Below are 14,937 nucleotides of genomic sequence, written 5' to 3' on the forward strand. Positions count from 1 at the left end.
TCCTCTTTTCATTTGAATTCACTGTCATCTTTCAGACATATTTTTCATTGGTTCCTTTGTTGCTGGTCTTAGATATCCCCTGTACAAACTTCAAACTTTTAATTTTCCCTAATCGACTCTGAGAAGACCAGTAGGACGAGCTGATGAAGAGAAGATTCAAACACTAGGTGGGCCTGTTTATAAGAGGACCTCTCGTGTAGCGTGGAGGCCAACTGGGGTGCATTTCAGCAGGTTGTATGTGCATCCAGTCTGAGGTTATACAAGCACAAGTTTGCCTAAGCACATCTTCATGAGAGTTCAGGAAAATCACAGGATCTGGAGTTGTTATTTTTAGTTTTTGCTGAGAGGAGACAGATAAGGAATTCAGTGTATGCATCAGCTGATATAAGGGCTTCCCAGGTAGTGCTAGTGCTAAAAAACCCACCGGCCAAGGCAGAAACATGAGAGATATGGGTTTGATCCCTGGGTCAGGAAGATCCCCTGGAGGAGGGCATGGCAACCCACTCCAGTATTCTTGGCTAGAGAACCCCATGGACAGAGGAGCCTGGTGGGCTGCTGTCCACAGGATGGTAAAGAGTCAAACACGACTGAGGCGATTTAGCTTAAACACATCAGCTAATCTGACACCTCTGATTAAAAAATAGTAAGTCATATCTTGAACACTTATCAATTCTCAAACTCTCCAGACATAAGGAGGTGCCACTTTCTAGTTCCAAGAAGAAAGCATGTGGGAGAAAGTAAATTTCATAGTCATGTTGTCCTTGCATTTTAGGAGCTGAAAGGCAAGTGATTCCAAGGAAAAGACAGTTCAGGTGTATTCGCCCTGATGCCAGGGGACAAACTGGAAGTCTTAACTCTTATATTGAATTATGGAAAAGACTGTGTTTTGAAATCTATGTATGTTAAGAAACCCAAACTCAAAACTCGTAAAAAAAAAAAAAAAAAATCAGGATTTAGGTGAGTCCTCACTCGCCCTCACCATATGCAGTCAGTCTTCATTATCTGTAGATTTCATGTTTGCAAAGGCACCTGCTCTCTAACGTTTCTTTGTAGCCCCAGAATTAGCATTTTTGGTGCTTTCATGGTCATGTGCAGACATGCGCAAGATGGTAAAAACATCTGAGTCACCTCCCACACACACCTCCCCAGCTGGGGCCGGAGAAGGTGATGCTCTGCTTTCTGGTTTCAGCTCTCATACTGGAAACAAGTATCCTTTCCGTGATCCATTCAGTGCCACACTTCTTGCGTTTCTGTGCTTTGTTGGTGATTTCCCTGTTTAAATGGCCCCTAGGTATCATTGCTGAACCACTGTGTAGTCTTCTTAAGTGCAGGAAGGTTCTGACGTGCCTTATGGAGAAATAAGGGCTTCCCAGGTGGCTCAGTGGTAATGCATCTGCCTGCCATTGCAGGAGATGCAGGTTTGATCCCTGGGTTGGGAAGATCCCCTGGAGGAGGAAATGGCATCCCACTTCAGCATTCTTGCCTGGAAAATTCCTTGGACAGTGGAGCCTGGCAAGCTGCAGTCCATCAGATCGTAAAGAGTCAGACATGACAGCGGCCGAGCCCACACGCACACGTGGAAAAGCAAACATGGGTGCAGATCTGCTTCATTCGGGCATGAGTTACAGTGCTGTTGGCTGTGGGTTCAATGGTAATGAATCAACACAGTGCATAAAAGAGGATGTATTTCTACAGAAGCATACAGAAAACTCAGCTAGTTGATGAAAATGTGTTTCAAGATTCTTGGAGGAACCTAAGCTCTTATTTCGCCTGGGAATGATGGTTCAGTATTCATTAATTTGATATTTCATAGGGAATTGATAGAATACCGTTACTTTGAATATGAGATGAACTGGGCTCTTTTGAGCCAGGATAGAAGGGATTTCCAGAAAGACAGTGCCGTCATCATCAAGGCCACCAGTGGGTGGTGGCAGTGTGGTGGGGAGGTTCCCCCACTCCCATGTCATCCTTGTGACAGAAATTGGCAACTTTGGGAGGAGGAAATTGTTAAGAAAGGGCAGTTAGGAAATAATATTGATTTTGCCATAGCAGTCGGAAGCTAGCGAGTGATTGATTGTTCGAGTGGCCCAGCTGGTGCCAGGCGAGTTGGCAGTGTTGGGTGCAAAGCAAATATTCTCAGGGATGTGAATTATACCAACATATAGTGCATATCCTGCGTGATTACCAGGGTGCATTGCCCAAAAGTGTGACGAGCTGCTTCACAAGACAAAGTGAAAGGTGGGTTTCATAGCAACGGTTAACTTGCCTTTCCTCTAAACAGCTGGGCTCCGCTCATTTTATTAAGCTTGTTACACAGCCTATATGATAAGGCACACTGTCTCATCTGTACTGAATTGCTATAAACTGAGCTGGAGTTAGTGTTGTTAAAGGTACAATGGTTACTTTAAAGCTCGATCCTTTAATTTCCCAGGTTAGACCAATTAGGGGACTGTGTTGAGGTTACATGAGAAAAATAGGCACCCTCTTTCTTGTCGATGAAAATTTTGTAAGGATTTGCAGTCTGTTGGGTCATTTCTGATAATAAGACTACACAAAATTTAAGAGCCATATGTTTTTACCAAATTAGATTAGGTACCTTCTGTTGTCACTGGTTAGTTGTATCCGAGTCTTTTGCGACCCCGTGGACTGTAGCCTGCCAGGCTACTCCATCCATGGGATTTCCCAGGCAAGAATACTGGAGTGCGTTGCCCTTTCCTTCTCCAGGGGATCTTCCTGACCCAGGGATCAAACCCGTATCTCATGTCTCCTGCATTGGCAGGTGGATTCTTTACCACTGAGCCACGTGGGAAGCCCACTATGTGCTTTTACTCCTATTTACAATCATCTTTTCTCTACATGATAAAGCATTTAGGCTTTGCATTAATTGTTATATGTTCATTTCCAAAGTCGATTTTGTCAAGTCCTGAAATTCTGGGGCTAAATTATTTAGAAATCAGAATGTTTTGATCCACTTGTTTAGAATTTACTGCCTAAAGTAGAAGCAACCCCTAGTTGGGTGGGGAGGAAAGAAAACCAGGAACATGGATGGCCAAAGAGGAATGATTCTGAAGTTTTCTTTCCAACGGGTAGAGATGAGAGAAAGTGGAAACTGTCATCTTACAGTGGCAGAGCTGTTAAATCCGTCCTCCCGTCCACAGCTTCTCACATCTCGCCCTTAGGATACTCACCAGCTGGGATCGCCTTATGTTCTTGGCTACTTTTTCCAGTTTACTAGCTGGGGAACAGCCCACTGGGAATGTAACAAACTGTGGAGTATTAATCGTATGTGGCTGGTTTTTCTTTCTCCCTTTCTTTGTAGCTGAGATTGGGGATTTTGATGAGGCGTCAGACAGAGAGCATTTAGCAAAAAATAAGTACATACCTCAGCAAGATGCGCTAGAAGACAAAATCGTGGAATTTCACCATAACCACATGTAAGTCTCCTTTGTTGCTTCCTCTGAGCTGTTTCTCTCTGTCCTCCGACATTCATTAAGTACCTGTACATACGCACAGAGTAAGTATCGGGAAGGAATATACAAAGAGGGAGGGAGGGAGGAGAGCCCAGAGGCTTAGTCAGTGTGGTTACTTGTCCTGGACTCTCAGAGATGCTGCTTACCCACTCAAGACCACACCCCTGGACTCCTTCCTTGCTCTTTTGTAAGACAAGAATAACACTGGCATTTTAGGACCCTGTGATTTTGAGTAAGAGAAAGAGTGTAAGACCAAGTACAGGAAATCAGGAAGGGGACCTCATGAACTCGGGACAGCATAAAAAGAGTGTGGAAATGGGGAACCTTTGTTCCACCTCCATTTTGGTTTCTTTCTTTTGATCCATAAAATATCTTCAACTATTCTCTGTGCCTCCTGTTTTTGTTATTGCGTTTCAAGGAAAGCACTTGAGTCCTGGTTGATAGTTGCTTTTGATCGAGTGTTGCCTTGAACTTTGCAAATTTAGGGCTATTGCTAAGTGACTAGAAACTTGTTTTAGCATGATGGTGTTTTGCTTTCATATGACCTTAAAGGAAACTCTTTGAGATTCCAGAAAAACTGGCCGAGTATGAGATAGACTTTGGGGGTTTTGTGTTAACACAAGCAATACAGCTTTCGTTCCACTGGCTTGACTTTGAGTTATAATGAACTGGGGGCCGGGTGTCGTCTGATCAGGTAGCCCCATTGTTAGTGATGAAACACCTTTTTATCTGCCAGGACAAGGTGCTTAATCTTGAGTTCATAGACACAGGGAGTTCAAATCTCCTGGCCTTTCTCTTGATTTTTTTGTACTGTCAGTGGACAAACACCAGCAGAATCGGATTTCCAGCTCCTAGAGATTGCCCGCAAACTGGAGATGTACGGCGTCCGATTGCACCCGGCCAAGGACCGGGAAGGCACGAAGATCAACCTGGCCGTGGCCAACACGGGGATTCTAGTGTTTCAGGTAAGAGCATTTAGAACCAGCTCGGTTCCCTTGGTGATGGAGAGATAAGAGTTGACCCTTCAACTCTGAATCCATGTTGGGTGGTCCAGGCTAAGATCTCCAGTAATTATTTTTAGGTGACGAAGGGAACAGGCAAACCTCACTAGAAGGTTTCCTGTTTCTTTCCGTGCCCTCACACTCACAGACTGGGTTTCCTTTGCCCTTGCTCTGCTTGGGAAATCCGTGCTTGCAGATTTGTTTGTGTTGAGTGACTTTGTGGGCTTCCCAAGTGGTAAAGAACCCACTTGCCAGTGCAGGAGATGTAAGAGACGTGGGTTTGATCCCTGGGTTGGGAAGATCCCCTGGAGGAGGACATGGCAACCCAGTCAATATTCTTTCCTGCAGAATCTCATGGAAAGGGGAGCCTGGCAGGCTATGGTGCATAGAGTTGCAAAGAAGCGGACACGACCAAAGTGACTTAGCACATTGACCTTGTAGGATCGCAGATATCTGTATCTCTCTGTGGACCTAACGTAGAACATAGTTGAATGGAATCGAGATTTCAGATCCACAAAAGAAGCACCTTTTCCACACTTGCTCATGATATTCATCTCATTTGTTTAACCTAATTGGAGTTTGTTTGTTTTAATTGATTTGGATTTTACCTAAGTCAGCTTGATGATTTCACATTTACCTAACTTAGAGGATACAGCAGTTTTATGAATTCCTAGAAGCTGTGTCCATGTCCTGCTGTAATTTTGCAGCAAAACATACTGTTCTTGGACCCTTACCTGTGTTTTATGAAAGGACTTAATACTCTGCATTCTCAAATGTGTGCACCCTTGATCACAGCGCTGCTGTAATGTTATTGATGAATGCATCTCTGTTTCTTAATAATACCATTGAAGTGTTATTGACATGCAATTAAATGCAAACATTTAACATGTGCCATTCTTTAATATGGGTAAGTTCTTAACCTTGTATATCCTATGAAACCATCCATGAAATCAAGACAGGGAACATATGCACCACCTCAAAGCTTTTCCCCAAGACTTTTTTCTTTTCTTTAATTGAAGAACTTTTAATTTAATTTTCTTTTTTATAATCGATTTACCGTATTATATTGCTCTCAGGTGCACAACACAGTGATTGAGTATTTTATAAATTATACTCCATTTAAAGTTGTTAGAAAATATTGGCTGGATTCCCTGTGCTGGGCAATGCATCCCTCAGGGCTTCTCTTTTAAACAAGAGTGGATAATCTGTGCTTCGGTTTCAAAGGGATATAAAGAAAGCATCTGCCTGGCTCATGAAGTAGGGTCAGATTTCACCGTGTTTCGAATGTGTAAACTCATGCATGACCTAAAGTTTTTTTTGAACTCTGCTGGATTGTGTTCCATCTCCCCCTTTGTATTTTACCAAAATAACCAGGGATTCTGTCTCTCCTGTGTCAGATGTTTATCTGCATCTGTGTGTTAGTTGCTTAGTTGTGTCCACCTCTTTGCAACTGCATGGACTGTAGCCCGCCAGGCTCCTCTGTCCATGAGTTTCTCCAGGCAAGAATACTAGAGTGGGTAGCCATTCCCTTCTCCAGGAGATCTTCCTGACCCCAGGGGTCGAGCCTGGGTCTCCCACATTGGGCAGGGTGAGTTCTTTACCACTGAGCCAGTGGGGAAGCCGTCAGATGTTTACAGTGAACCCTAATCACTACAGATTCATGTCCCAAGAGAAGCTGAAGTAGGTTTCCTCTGAAACACTAGGAAGCAATATTTTAAGAGCAGTGTAGCGTTTGAGAAAGTGACTGTCCCTAACAGTTCTTGACCCACAGACATAATCTAGGAGTCCCTGATGAGGAAAAAAAAATGACAATAAAACAATGTAGTTGTCAGTCCTAGCATCCCATTTCAAAATTAAAACCCTTCAACATTTCTAAAGATCAGGGTGGTGGGGGGGAGACGGGGAAGATGTGCCTCACAATTGAATTAATTTGCTTTGATTGTGTTTGAGACACTTGAAATGTGGAGAACTGCTCAGTAATGTAATCATGTACAAGGACTGTGTCTTGGAATTAATCTTCCTGCCAGTGCCTAATTGCTTCATTCCAGCCAATTTAAACAAATGGTCCTGGTGTTCCAGTGGGCTGGAGGAATTCTAATTTCAGCTGAGAGGATGGGACAGATGGGAGCTGGAATATGGGGGCTCCCCTCTGTGGGTCCCCCACATCCCACCTGGTGATTGAAGATGAGGATACATGCATCCCTCCCAGAGACTGTTCTCCGGTATCAGAGACACCCCGAGGGTGGGGTCTCCCTCTGACCCATGCTGCGGGAAGCCGGCCGGGTCCAGGGGCCAGAGCAGTGTGGACAGAGTGTGATTGCTAACTGCTCTGTTGCTTCTGTGGCTCCTGGTTTAGGCAGACGCCTGGGAATCTCATTCTGCTGCAGGGACCGTATGATTTAGAACAAATTAAAATCTTGCCGTGCTGCAAGTTCCACATGGGTAGAATGAAGATAAACCCAGCTCACTGGGCTTTCATGTAAGGTTTCACAAGAAAAGGCCTGTAAAGGACTTGGGACCGTACCTGGCACTTGCTCAGTGATGGTCGCTAATAATTATGGTGGTTGTCATGGTTATTATTTTTATTTATCTTTCTCTTTTATCAGCTGCTTGGCCAGCCTCTTCTCTCCCTGGAGGCAGACTTAAGTGTGAAAGTCAGATCATAGAATTAGTGCAAAACAATGAATCTAGGAAGGGAGCGGGTATCACTCACAGCCACAGAGCCCTGGAATTCTGCAGCAGGAAGCATTCTTATGAACAGTCACATCAGCCCTCCTTTCTGATCCCTGGGAGTAAAGCAGACCAGCTCCCATGTTGCTTATCATGCAGTTCTCAGCTCACCAGCTGATGCCTCTCTTCTCAGGGTTTTACGAAGATCAACGCCTTCAACTGGGCAAAGGTGCGGAAGCTGAGCTTTAAGAGGAAGCGCTTTCTTATCAAGCTCCGCCCAGATGTGAACGTAAGTGCCTCTCAGGAACCTCCGTGGGGACAGGATTTGATGTTCCTCAAGTGAACTTGAGTCACCTCGGGGTGGAGTGGGTCTCACTAGGGCGCAGGTGGAACCCGAGGCCAGCAGCCCTCCAGGAGTCTGCTGGTCTGTGCGGTGTGTCCAAAGGCTGAGCCGCTCCACAGCTGCCATCAGTAGACAGGGCACAGATGTGTGCCTGGGAGGAGTCACTTCCCCGTGCACAGACGTGTGCACATCCGACGCCCCCCTCCCCAACCCCACTTTGTAGTCGCTGTGTCTCCAGCCTCGGCCACCTCCAGATCCCGTTCAGCATTCTTCCGTGTTCCAGGCCAGTCCCTGCCCATCCAGGGGCCACCCACCCCTGACAGTGCATTCTCAGGAACTGACCCAGCTCCTCCCACACAGGCTGCCCACAGACCCTCTAAAGATATTACTCACATGGCACTGGGTCTAAAAAGGAAGAAAGCATCTTCTCCTTCCACTATAAATAGGGTGGAGGAGGTGATGACAGAGCACTGGTGTCCCCAGCCAGAACTGGAGTACTTTTTTCCCATGGGAGGAAAAAGATTATATGGCAGTCTAGGTTTACAGTCTCTTGGACAGCAAAGGTCCGTCTAGTCAAGGCTATGGTTTTTCCAGTGATCGTGTATGGATGTGAGAGTTGGACTATAAAGAAAGCTGAGTGCTGAAGAATTGATGCTTTTGAACTGTGGTGATGGAAAAGACTCTTGAGAGTCCCTTGGACTGCAAGGAGATCCGACCAGTCCATCCTAAAGGAGATCAGTCCTGGGTGTTCATTGGAGGGACTGATGTTGAAGCTGAAACTCCAGTAGGTTGGCCACCTGATGCGGAGAGCTGGCTCATCTGAAAAGACCCTGATGCTGGGAAAGATTGAGGGCAGGAGGAAAAGGGGACGACAGAGGATGAGATGGTTGGATGGTATCACCGACTCGATGGACATGGGTTTGGGTGGACTCCAGGAGTTGGTGATGGACAGGAAGGCCTGGCATGCTGCGGTTCATGGGGTTGCAAAGAGTCGGACATGACTGAGCGACTGAACTGAACTGAAGGTTTATAGTCCCTTGGACAACAAGGAAATTAAATCACTCAATCCTGAAAGAAATCAACACTGAATATTCATTGGAAGGACTGATGCTGAATCTCCAATACTTTGGCCACCTCGTGTGAAGAGCTGACTCATTGGAAAAGACCCTGATGCTGGGAAAGATTGAGGGCAGGAGGAGGAGGGGTCGACAGAGGATGAGGTATTTGGATGACATCATTGACTCAACGGACATGAGTTTGAGCAGACTCCGGGAGATGGTGAATGACAGGGAAGCCTAGCATGCCTCAGTCCATGGGGGTCACAAAGAGTTGGACGTGACTGAGAAACTGAACACCAACAAGGCTTATAGTAGTTTGGATACAGTATGGATGAAATGGGTTTTTATGACCTGACCTGGGAAGCAGGCACCCTTGGAAGTTATTTTGTATGAGAAAATGTGTTTTGAGTCCAAAAGACTGTGTACTACAGCCTGACTTGTCTGTAAGTTGAAACAGAACTGTGAGATTCCCCGAAAATAGCTGGGACTGCTGGGAATGTTCAGGACTGTGGTAACCTTTGTTTACATAAGCTGGTCACTTAAATTGGGAGCATTCAGCCTAGGAGTAGAAAATTACCATATCCCCTTTCTCAAATCAAAGGACATAAATTTTTCAGCCTTGACTGATACTTTTGTGCCCCAGAAAAAAAAATGTTCATTTCCTGTACGGTCCCTGGGGCCACCTGGAGGCTGGAATCTTACGCTATTTAATGGAGGAAAGGCTTAAGCACAATATTCAAAGTTGGCATGAACCACGAGAGAGAGAATGGAAAGAAAAACTGTTTCGATTCTTTTAAGGAGACATAAAAGGAATTTTGGTACTTGGGGTTTTTTTGAAGAAGGAAATGTAAGCCAAATGAACAGAATTTGTTTATGAATTCAGTCAAAGGGAATGTTGATTTCTACTGAGTGTCCCATTGTCTGTTCCTCTAAGGAATTAAGTGGGGAAGAAAATGGTTGAAAGACGACAATATGGCATCATAAGGAACTCCTGTATTTTACTCAGAATGTGGATTTATGGTCATGTCATAATGGAATACATGGCTGAAACTTTATGGGACAAATTTGTTTTCTGCCCCCTTGCCTGTTTTTCAACTGAATATCTGTGGAAATGGGAAAACCCATGATGGTCTCTTCTCTTTTTAGAGCTCGTACCAGGATACCTTGGAATTTCTAATGGCCAGTCGGGATTTTTGCAAGTCCTTCTGGAAAATCTGTGTTGAACATCATGCCTTTTTTAGACTTTTTGAAGAGCCCAAGCCAAAGCCCAAGCCCGTTCTCTTTAGCCGAGGGTCATCGTTTCGGTTCAGGTAAGGATTATACTTCCCATCTCCACGTTTATCATGGATTCATTTCCCCAAGACTTTCAAGTTATCTTCCAAGACAACTTGGCAGATTGGGTGTTTGCTTGGTCATCCTAGAAGGCTCCTAGTTGTGTTCTATTTGAATCTTAGATGGCCACGAGGCTGTCTACCCGGCCATGGTCAGCTCCCAGTGGAGCTCTCTAGTGCACAAAGAATTCCCTTTCTAGGTAGAAGCGAAAGTGCCTTGTTAACATTGCTGTAGAGGAAATTCCCTGGCAGTCCAGAGGTTGAGACTTCGCCTTCTAATGCAGTGCGTGTGGATTCCTGATTCGGGGGCTAAGGTCTCACATGCCTCACTAGCCAAAATACTAAAATATAAAATGTAAGCAATATTGTAACAAATTCAATAAAGACTTTAAAAATGGTCCACGTGGAGAAAAAAAAAAAAATTTGCTGTATCTTCACCAAAGACTGTGTAGACTCGTCGCTTCAGTTTCTCTCAGTCTTTCAATAAATCCTTGAGAGTCTGCTGCGTGTCAGATTCCATCCTAGGCATTGGCGTGTGTGGTGACTAGAACTGTCCCGCTTTCGTGAAGTATACAGGCTCTTGGGATGGTTGCTCCATAACCAAACACAGGATTATTGGGTGGTTGGACCTTTTTTCTGTTATATATTGATAAGGGAAATATCAAGACGGAGAAGGGACAGCAAAGGACAGGTTCTCCTGGGACTGCTTACGGGAGGAGGGGAGGCAAAGAGGGCGGAGGGCTGGGCTGAGTGTGACCTGAGAACGCCTTGCCGTCTTCTCCCTTCCCACCCGCGGTCTTCGTTGTAGTGGTCGGACTCAGAAGCAGGTTCTCGACTATGTTAAAGAAGGCGGACATAAGAAAGTGCAGTTTGAAAGGTAAGAGAAACGTCAGTGCTGCTTCTGTTTGAGGGAAATCATTCTCGGTGGGTGACGGGTGGGTGGGCCACAGGTCGGCCCTGCCTGTTCAGTGTTAAGAACAGCTGCAGACCCTCATTCCGAGGTGAGAGGAAGGGGGCAGGGGACAGGGATGGAGGAGGAACAGCAGCTTACAGAGGGGATACAGTGCTGTGAAAACCTACTCACCCTTGAGTCCTTAGATATTCGGGGATTTGAACTGACAGTATTTCTATGAAATCTTTTTTAATTGGAAAAGTTGCAACCCCTTTTCTTTAGTTTTATTTATTTATTTAATTAATTTTTATTGGAGTATCATTGTTTACAATGTTAGTTTCTGATGTGTACAGCAAAATGAATCAGTTATACATATATCTCCTCTTTTTGTATCCTACTCCCATAGAATCTACATTGCAGGTCATTACAGAGTACTGTACTGAGTAGAGTTCTATACACTTTTTAACTCGATGAAGTTTGATTGAAGAGAAACAATTTGTTGTTAGCAAATGCTGGTAGCTCTTGTCATATGCCAGACCTTGTCCCAAGTTCCCTAGATATATGAACTTAAGGAGTCTTTATGCCATCTCTGCCAGGTCAGTGCTATTTTCTTCCCTTTTTAAAGACTGGGACACATTAGCTCAGAGATGCTGAGTAACTCGCCCAGGTCACCCAGCTCCAGAGCCCATTGCCCTTCAGCATTGTTCTGCCTAGAGGGACTAAAAGAAAAGGGTTAAGGGATGACATGTTGGTTCACCAAGGACTGTTTAGTAACAGAGCTTCCCTGGTGGCTCAGACAGTAAAGAATCTGCCTGCGATGCAGGAGACCCAGGTTCAATTCCTGGATCTGAAAGATCTCCTGGAGAAAGGGAATGGCTACCTACTCTGGTGTTCCTACCTGGAGAATTACAAGTGTTTGTTTTAATGTTTTTCTTTTTTCACTTGAACACATTTAAAAAGTATAATAAAGCACAGAGAATACAGCAAGCATGCATGTTCCTACTACTTAGAATTAGCTAGTAACATTTTTAATATTTTGTTCCTGGGGTTTTATTTCTTCTTTTATTCGTAGCTATTGTGGTTAGGGATGCAGTGAAAAACCCCCTTTAAGCAACAGCCTTCGTTATGCCCCTCCTCCTCTCCCCAGAGGCAAAGTACCTGATTCACGTTACTTCTAATAGAAATATTGGAGCACCCAAGAGAACAGGCAGAATTTCCCTGGGGATGTCCTTTTTCATTTGAATAAGCAGTATTACGTTGTACATAATTGTGCATCTTACTTCTTAAACCCTACCCTGAGTTTGAGATCTAGGTTCATCATTTTATGGTATCCGGAAAGTATTATTTTTAATTTTTCTGATTCCCTGTTGACAAACATTCGGGTTGTTGGGTGTTTTGCTTTGCTGAAACAAACACACTGCCGTGACCATCCTTGTATATTGTCGTGATTCAGAACTGGGCTTGTTTCTACCTCCCCGTATCCAGAGACGTAAGGTTCAGAAGGTTATCTAGATGTAACAAACCCCATCATTTTTTCAGATGATTTAAATTAGTCTTTTGGGGATCATATGAGAAGGGGCCCTGCTCTCTCCGACTCAGAATGTGGGTGCTCCAGAGCTTTGGTGTGTTACTTTGGAGTATTTTAAAGAAAAGCTGGCTAGACATTGGAATTTAATCTCTCTACAGTTTCATGTGTGTGAATGGGCTTCCCAGGTGGCACTAGTGGTAAAGAACCCGCCTGCCAATGCAGGAGACATGAGAGACTTGGGTTCGATCCCTGCATTGGGAAGATCCCCTGGAGAAGGAAATGACAACCCACTCCAGTATTCTTGCCTGGAGAATCCCATGGACAGAGGAGCCTAGCATGCTACAGTCCATGGGGTCGCAGAGTCGGGCACAACTGAGTGGCTTAGCACATGTGTGTGAGTGCCTTAAAGGTTGCTAATGCGTGCTCCCTGGGAAGGTGGGGCCCAACTCACTAAGGGAAAGAAAAGATTAAAGGGGAGGTGTTGGTGGCACTGAAATCCAGCTTCTTCTACTGTGGAGTCTATAAATTCATTCCTGGGGCAGGGCCTTTTCTCCGAACCGAGAGCTGCGAAGGAGTCAGCCGATTAGTGCCAGTGGCCTCTATTACAGAACTGATCTACAAAATCATTACCCAGAGCACGCAAATTGATTTCGTATAGTCACACCATCGCTTGCAATTCAGAGCTTTTGTGAGTGCAGCTACCTTCTCCCTCCCGGCGACATTTCCCACAACTAGAGAGTGAGCGTTCAGTAGCTGGTGCTCCCAACCAGCTGGACCAATCCAGCAGAAGCTAGGGACACCGAGAACTAGCTCAAGGTTGAAGCAACCCCTGGATCCTACGGGTGTTATAGAAGGGGTGGCGGCGTCTGTTTCCAGGGATCATTTATCCAGGCTACTTTAGGTGCCTTCCCTATTGAGTGAGTACCTAGTGCTGTTTGTTTTTTTTTAATCAATAGCAACAAAAAAAACCACGTCATCTAATTTGGTCTGTCTTGTGTGATTTCTCCCAGGAAACACAGCAAGATCCATTCCATCAGAAGCCTTGCTACACAGCCGTCAGAGCCAAATTCAGAAGTGCCGAAACAAGTCAGTGATGGTGTCAGCCGCTCTCATAGCTGTTTGCCACCAGACGTCCTCTGCTGAGGACCGGGTCTGCTTTTGAGGTCTTCGTCCTTCACCCTTCAGGGGTGTTTTCTGGGGAGTCGAGCTCTGTGCTCTGACCCCGGCAAGCCTCAGGCTCTGCACTCCTCAGCTCGGAAGCCTGGGCTCCGAGACCCCGGCCTGTATCCCTGCCCCTCTCCCTCCCACGCCCTTGCTCCCGAGGATGTTTCTCTGTTGGCCTGAGCTCAGCATAGGGCTGGTGGGGCCCCCCAGAGCCAAGCCCACCCTCCTCCTCCAGCTGTGGCCGGGTGTCAGGAACCTAGTTCTCGAGGGATGGGTGTAGCTCCCCTTCGGTGCCAAGGTCAGAACCTCGCTCTGGCAGAGGACCAGGCGGCCAGTTCCCAGGGCTCGCGTTACACCGCAGCGCCCACAGTTGGCAGCCGAACCCATTATCACTCTTGCTCTGAGGGTGGCCAGAGCTCATTTGCCCCGAGCTGGTCTCTGGATGTGCTCTCAGGGTTTTCTCTACAGGAGAATAAGATCTTTGTTGGGGAAGCACACGAAGGCGATTTCATTGTGTGACTCCAAAGAGAGCCGTGACCAGCTCATTCCTGCCCTTGGGCATTGAAACAAAGATGGTTTCTGTCATTTGTCTGAAATCCGTGTCAACTGGCTTTGGGGGCCCCTGGGCGGCTCGTCCCCCTGCCCCCACACCACCTCGGGAAGCCCCCTGTGGGCGGGAAGGGCGCTCTTGTTCCAAAGAAAACTCGGGAGACCCCGGGTCCTAGAATGCTGCGGCCCTGCCTCGCTTGGGCTGCCGGGGACCCTGAAAGAACATTCTGGAACCTGGCGAGACACCCCTGGGAGGGCCCGCTTAGTGCCAGGGCGCTTTGTTCCAGGACCGGAGGGTAGGCTTTCCCAAGCATTCCTTGGCCACTTGGTGCGCAAGGCTCTGCTATTCGTTAGACGCCGCGTCTTGCCTGCTCTCTCTTTGCGCTGGGGTCTAACGGCTCCCTTTTCTATCTCCCCCCACCCCCACCCCGCTTCTTCCCCCAGGCTCAGCAGAGTGTCAGCCTGACCCTCGGAGAAGGCTCTGAACCCCCGGGCGGCCAGAGCTGCCCGCAGGGCGGGGACCTGACCGCGGCGTCGGCCGAGGACGCTGAGCGGCAGCGCGGCCCCGGCCCGTCCAGGAGCCCGGCCGGGAGCGCGAAGGGAGACGGGGCCAGCGGGGCGGCGGCGGAGGAAGACGAGGAGCTCGTTAAGGACAGGCCCCAGCAGAGTAGGCCGCGGCCCCCGCAGCCAAGCACAGGTCCAGCATCCGAGGCTGCCCGAGGCAGCAGCGCGTCCATTCCTTTCATTGACTGCAGTGACGTAGACAGTGAATCCGACCTGCTCAGGGAGCACGCGTCCCGGTCCCAAACAAATGACAACTATGAGGCTGACGTGACCAGTGGCGTTTATCTGCCATCCAGGGATGATGAGAGGCGAATAGAGGCTAGGCCCCGGGCTGCCCCTCACCCTGCCAAGTCCTCCCGGCCCCCTT

The 14,937-nt window shown here is 46.9% G+C and overlaps 1 protein-coding gene across 3 annotated transcripts in view; it reads left to right on the forward strand.

The window, feature by feature from the left end:
- Positions 1-14,937, forward strand: part of FARP1 (FERM, ARH/RhoGEF and pleckstrin domain protein 1) — a 309,098-nt gene that overhangs the window by 240,223 nt on the left and 53,938 nt on the right. For all 3 annotated transcript variants that reach the window (XM_059892059.1, XM_005213945.5, NM_001192712.2), the window contains 7 exons: positions 3,320-3,434; positions 4,288-4,435; positions 7,335-7,430; positions 9,689-9,852; positions 10,682-10,750; positions 13,304-13,379; positions 14,451-14,703. In XM_059892059.1, coding sequence (XP_059748042.1) covers positions 3,320-3,434; positions 4,288-4,435; positions 7,335-7,430; positions 9,689-9,852; positions 10,682-10,750; positions 13,304-13,379; positions 14,451-14,703 — 921 coding nt within the window. The remainder of the gene's footprint in view (positions 1-3,319; positions 3,435-4,287; positions 4,436-7,334; positions 7,431-9,688; positions 9,853-10,681; positions 10,751-13,303; positions 13,380-14,450; positions 14,704-14,937) is intronic.

The sequence above is a fragment of the Bos taurus genome, chromosome 12, assembly GCF_002263795.3.
Source record: "Bos taurus isolate L1 Dominette 01449 registration number 42190680 breed Hereford chromosome 12, ARS-UCD2.0, whole genome shotgun sequence".
Classification (NCBI taxonomy): domain Eukaryota; kingdom Metazoa; phylum Chordata; class Mammalia; order Artiodactyla; family Bovidae; genus Bos; species Bos taurus.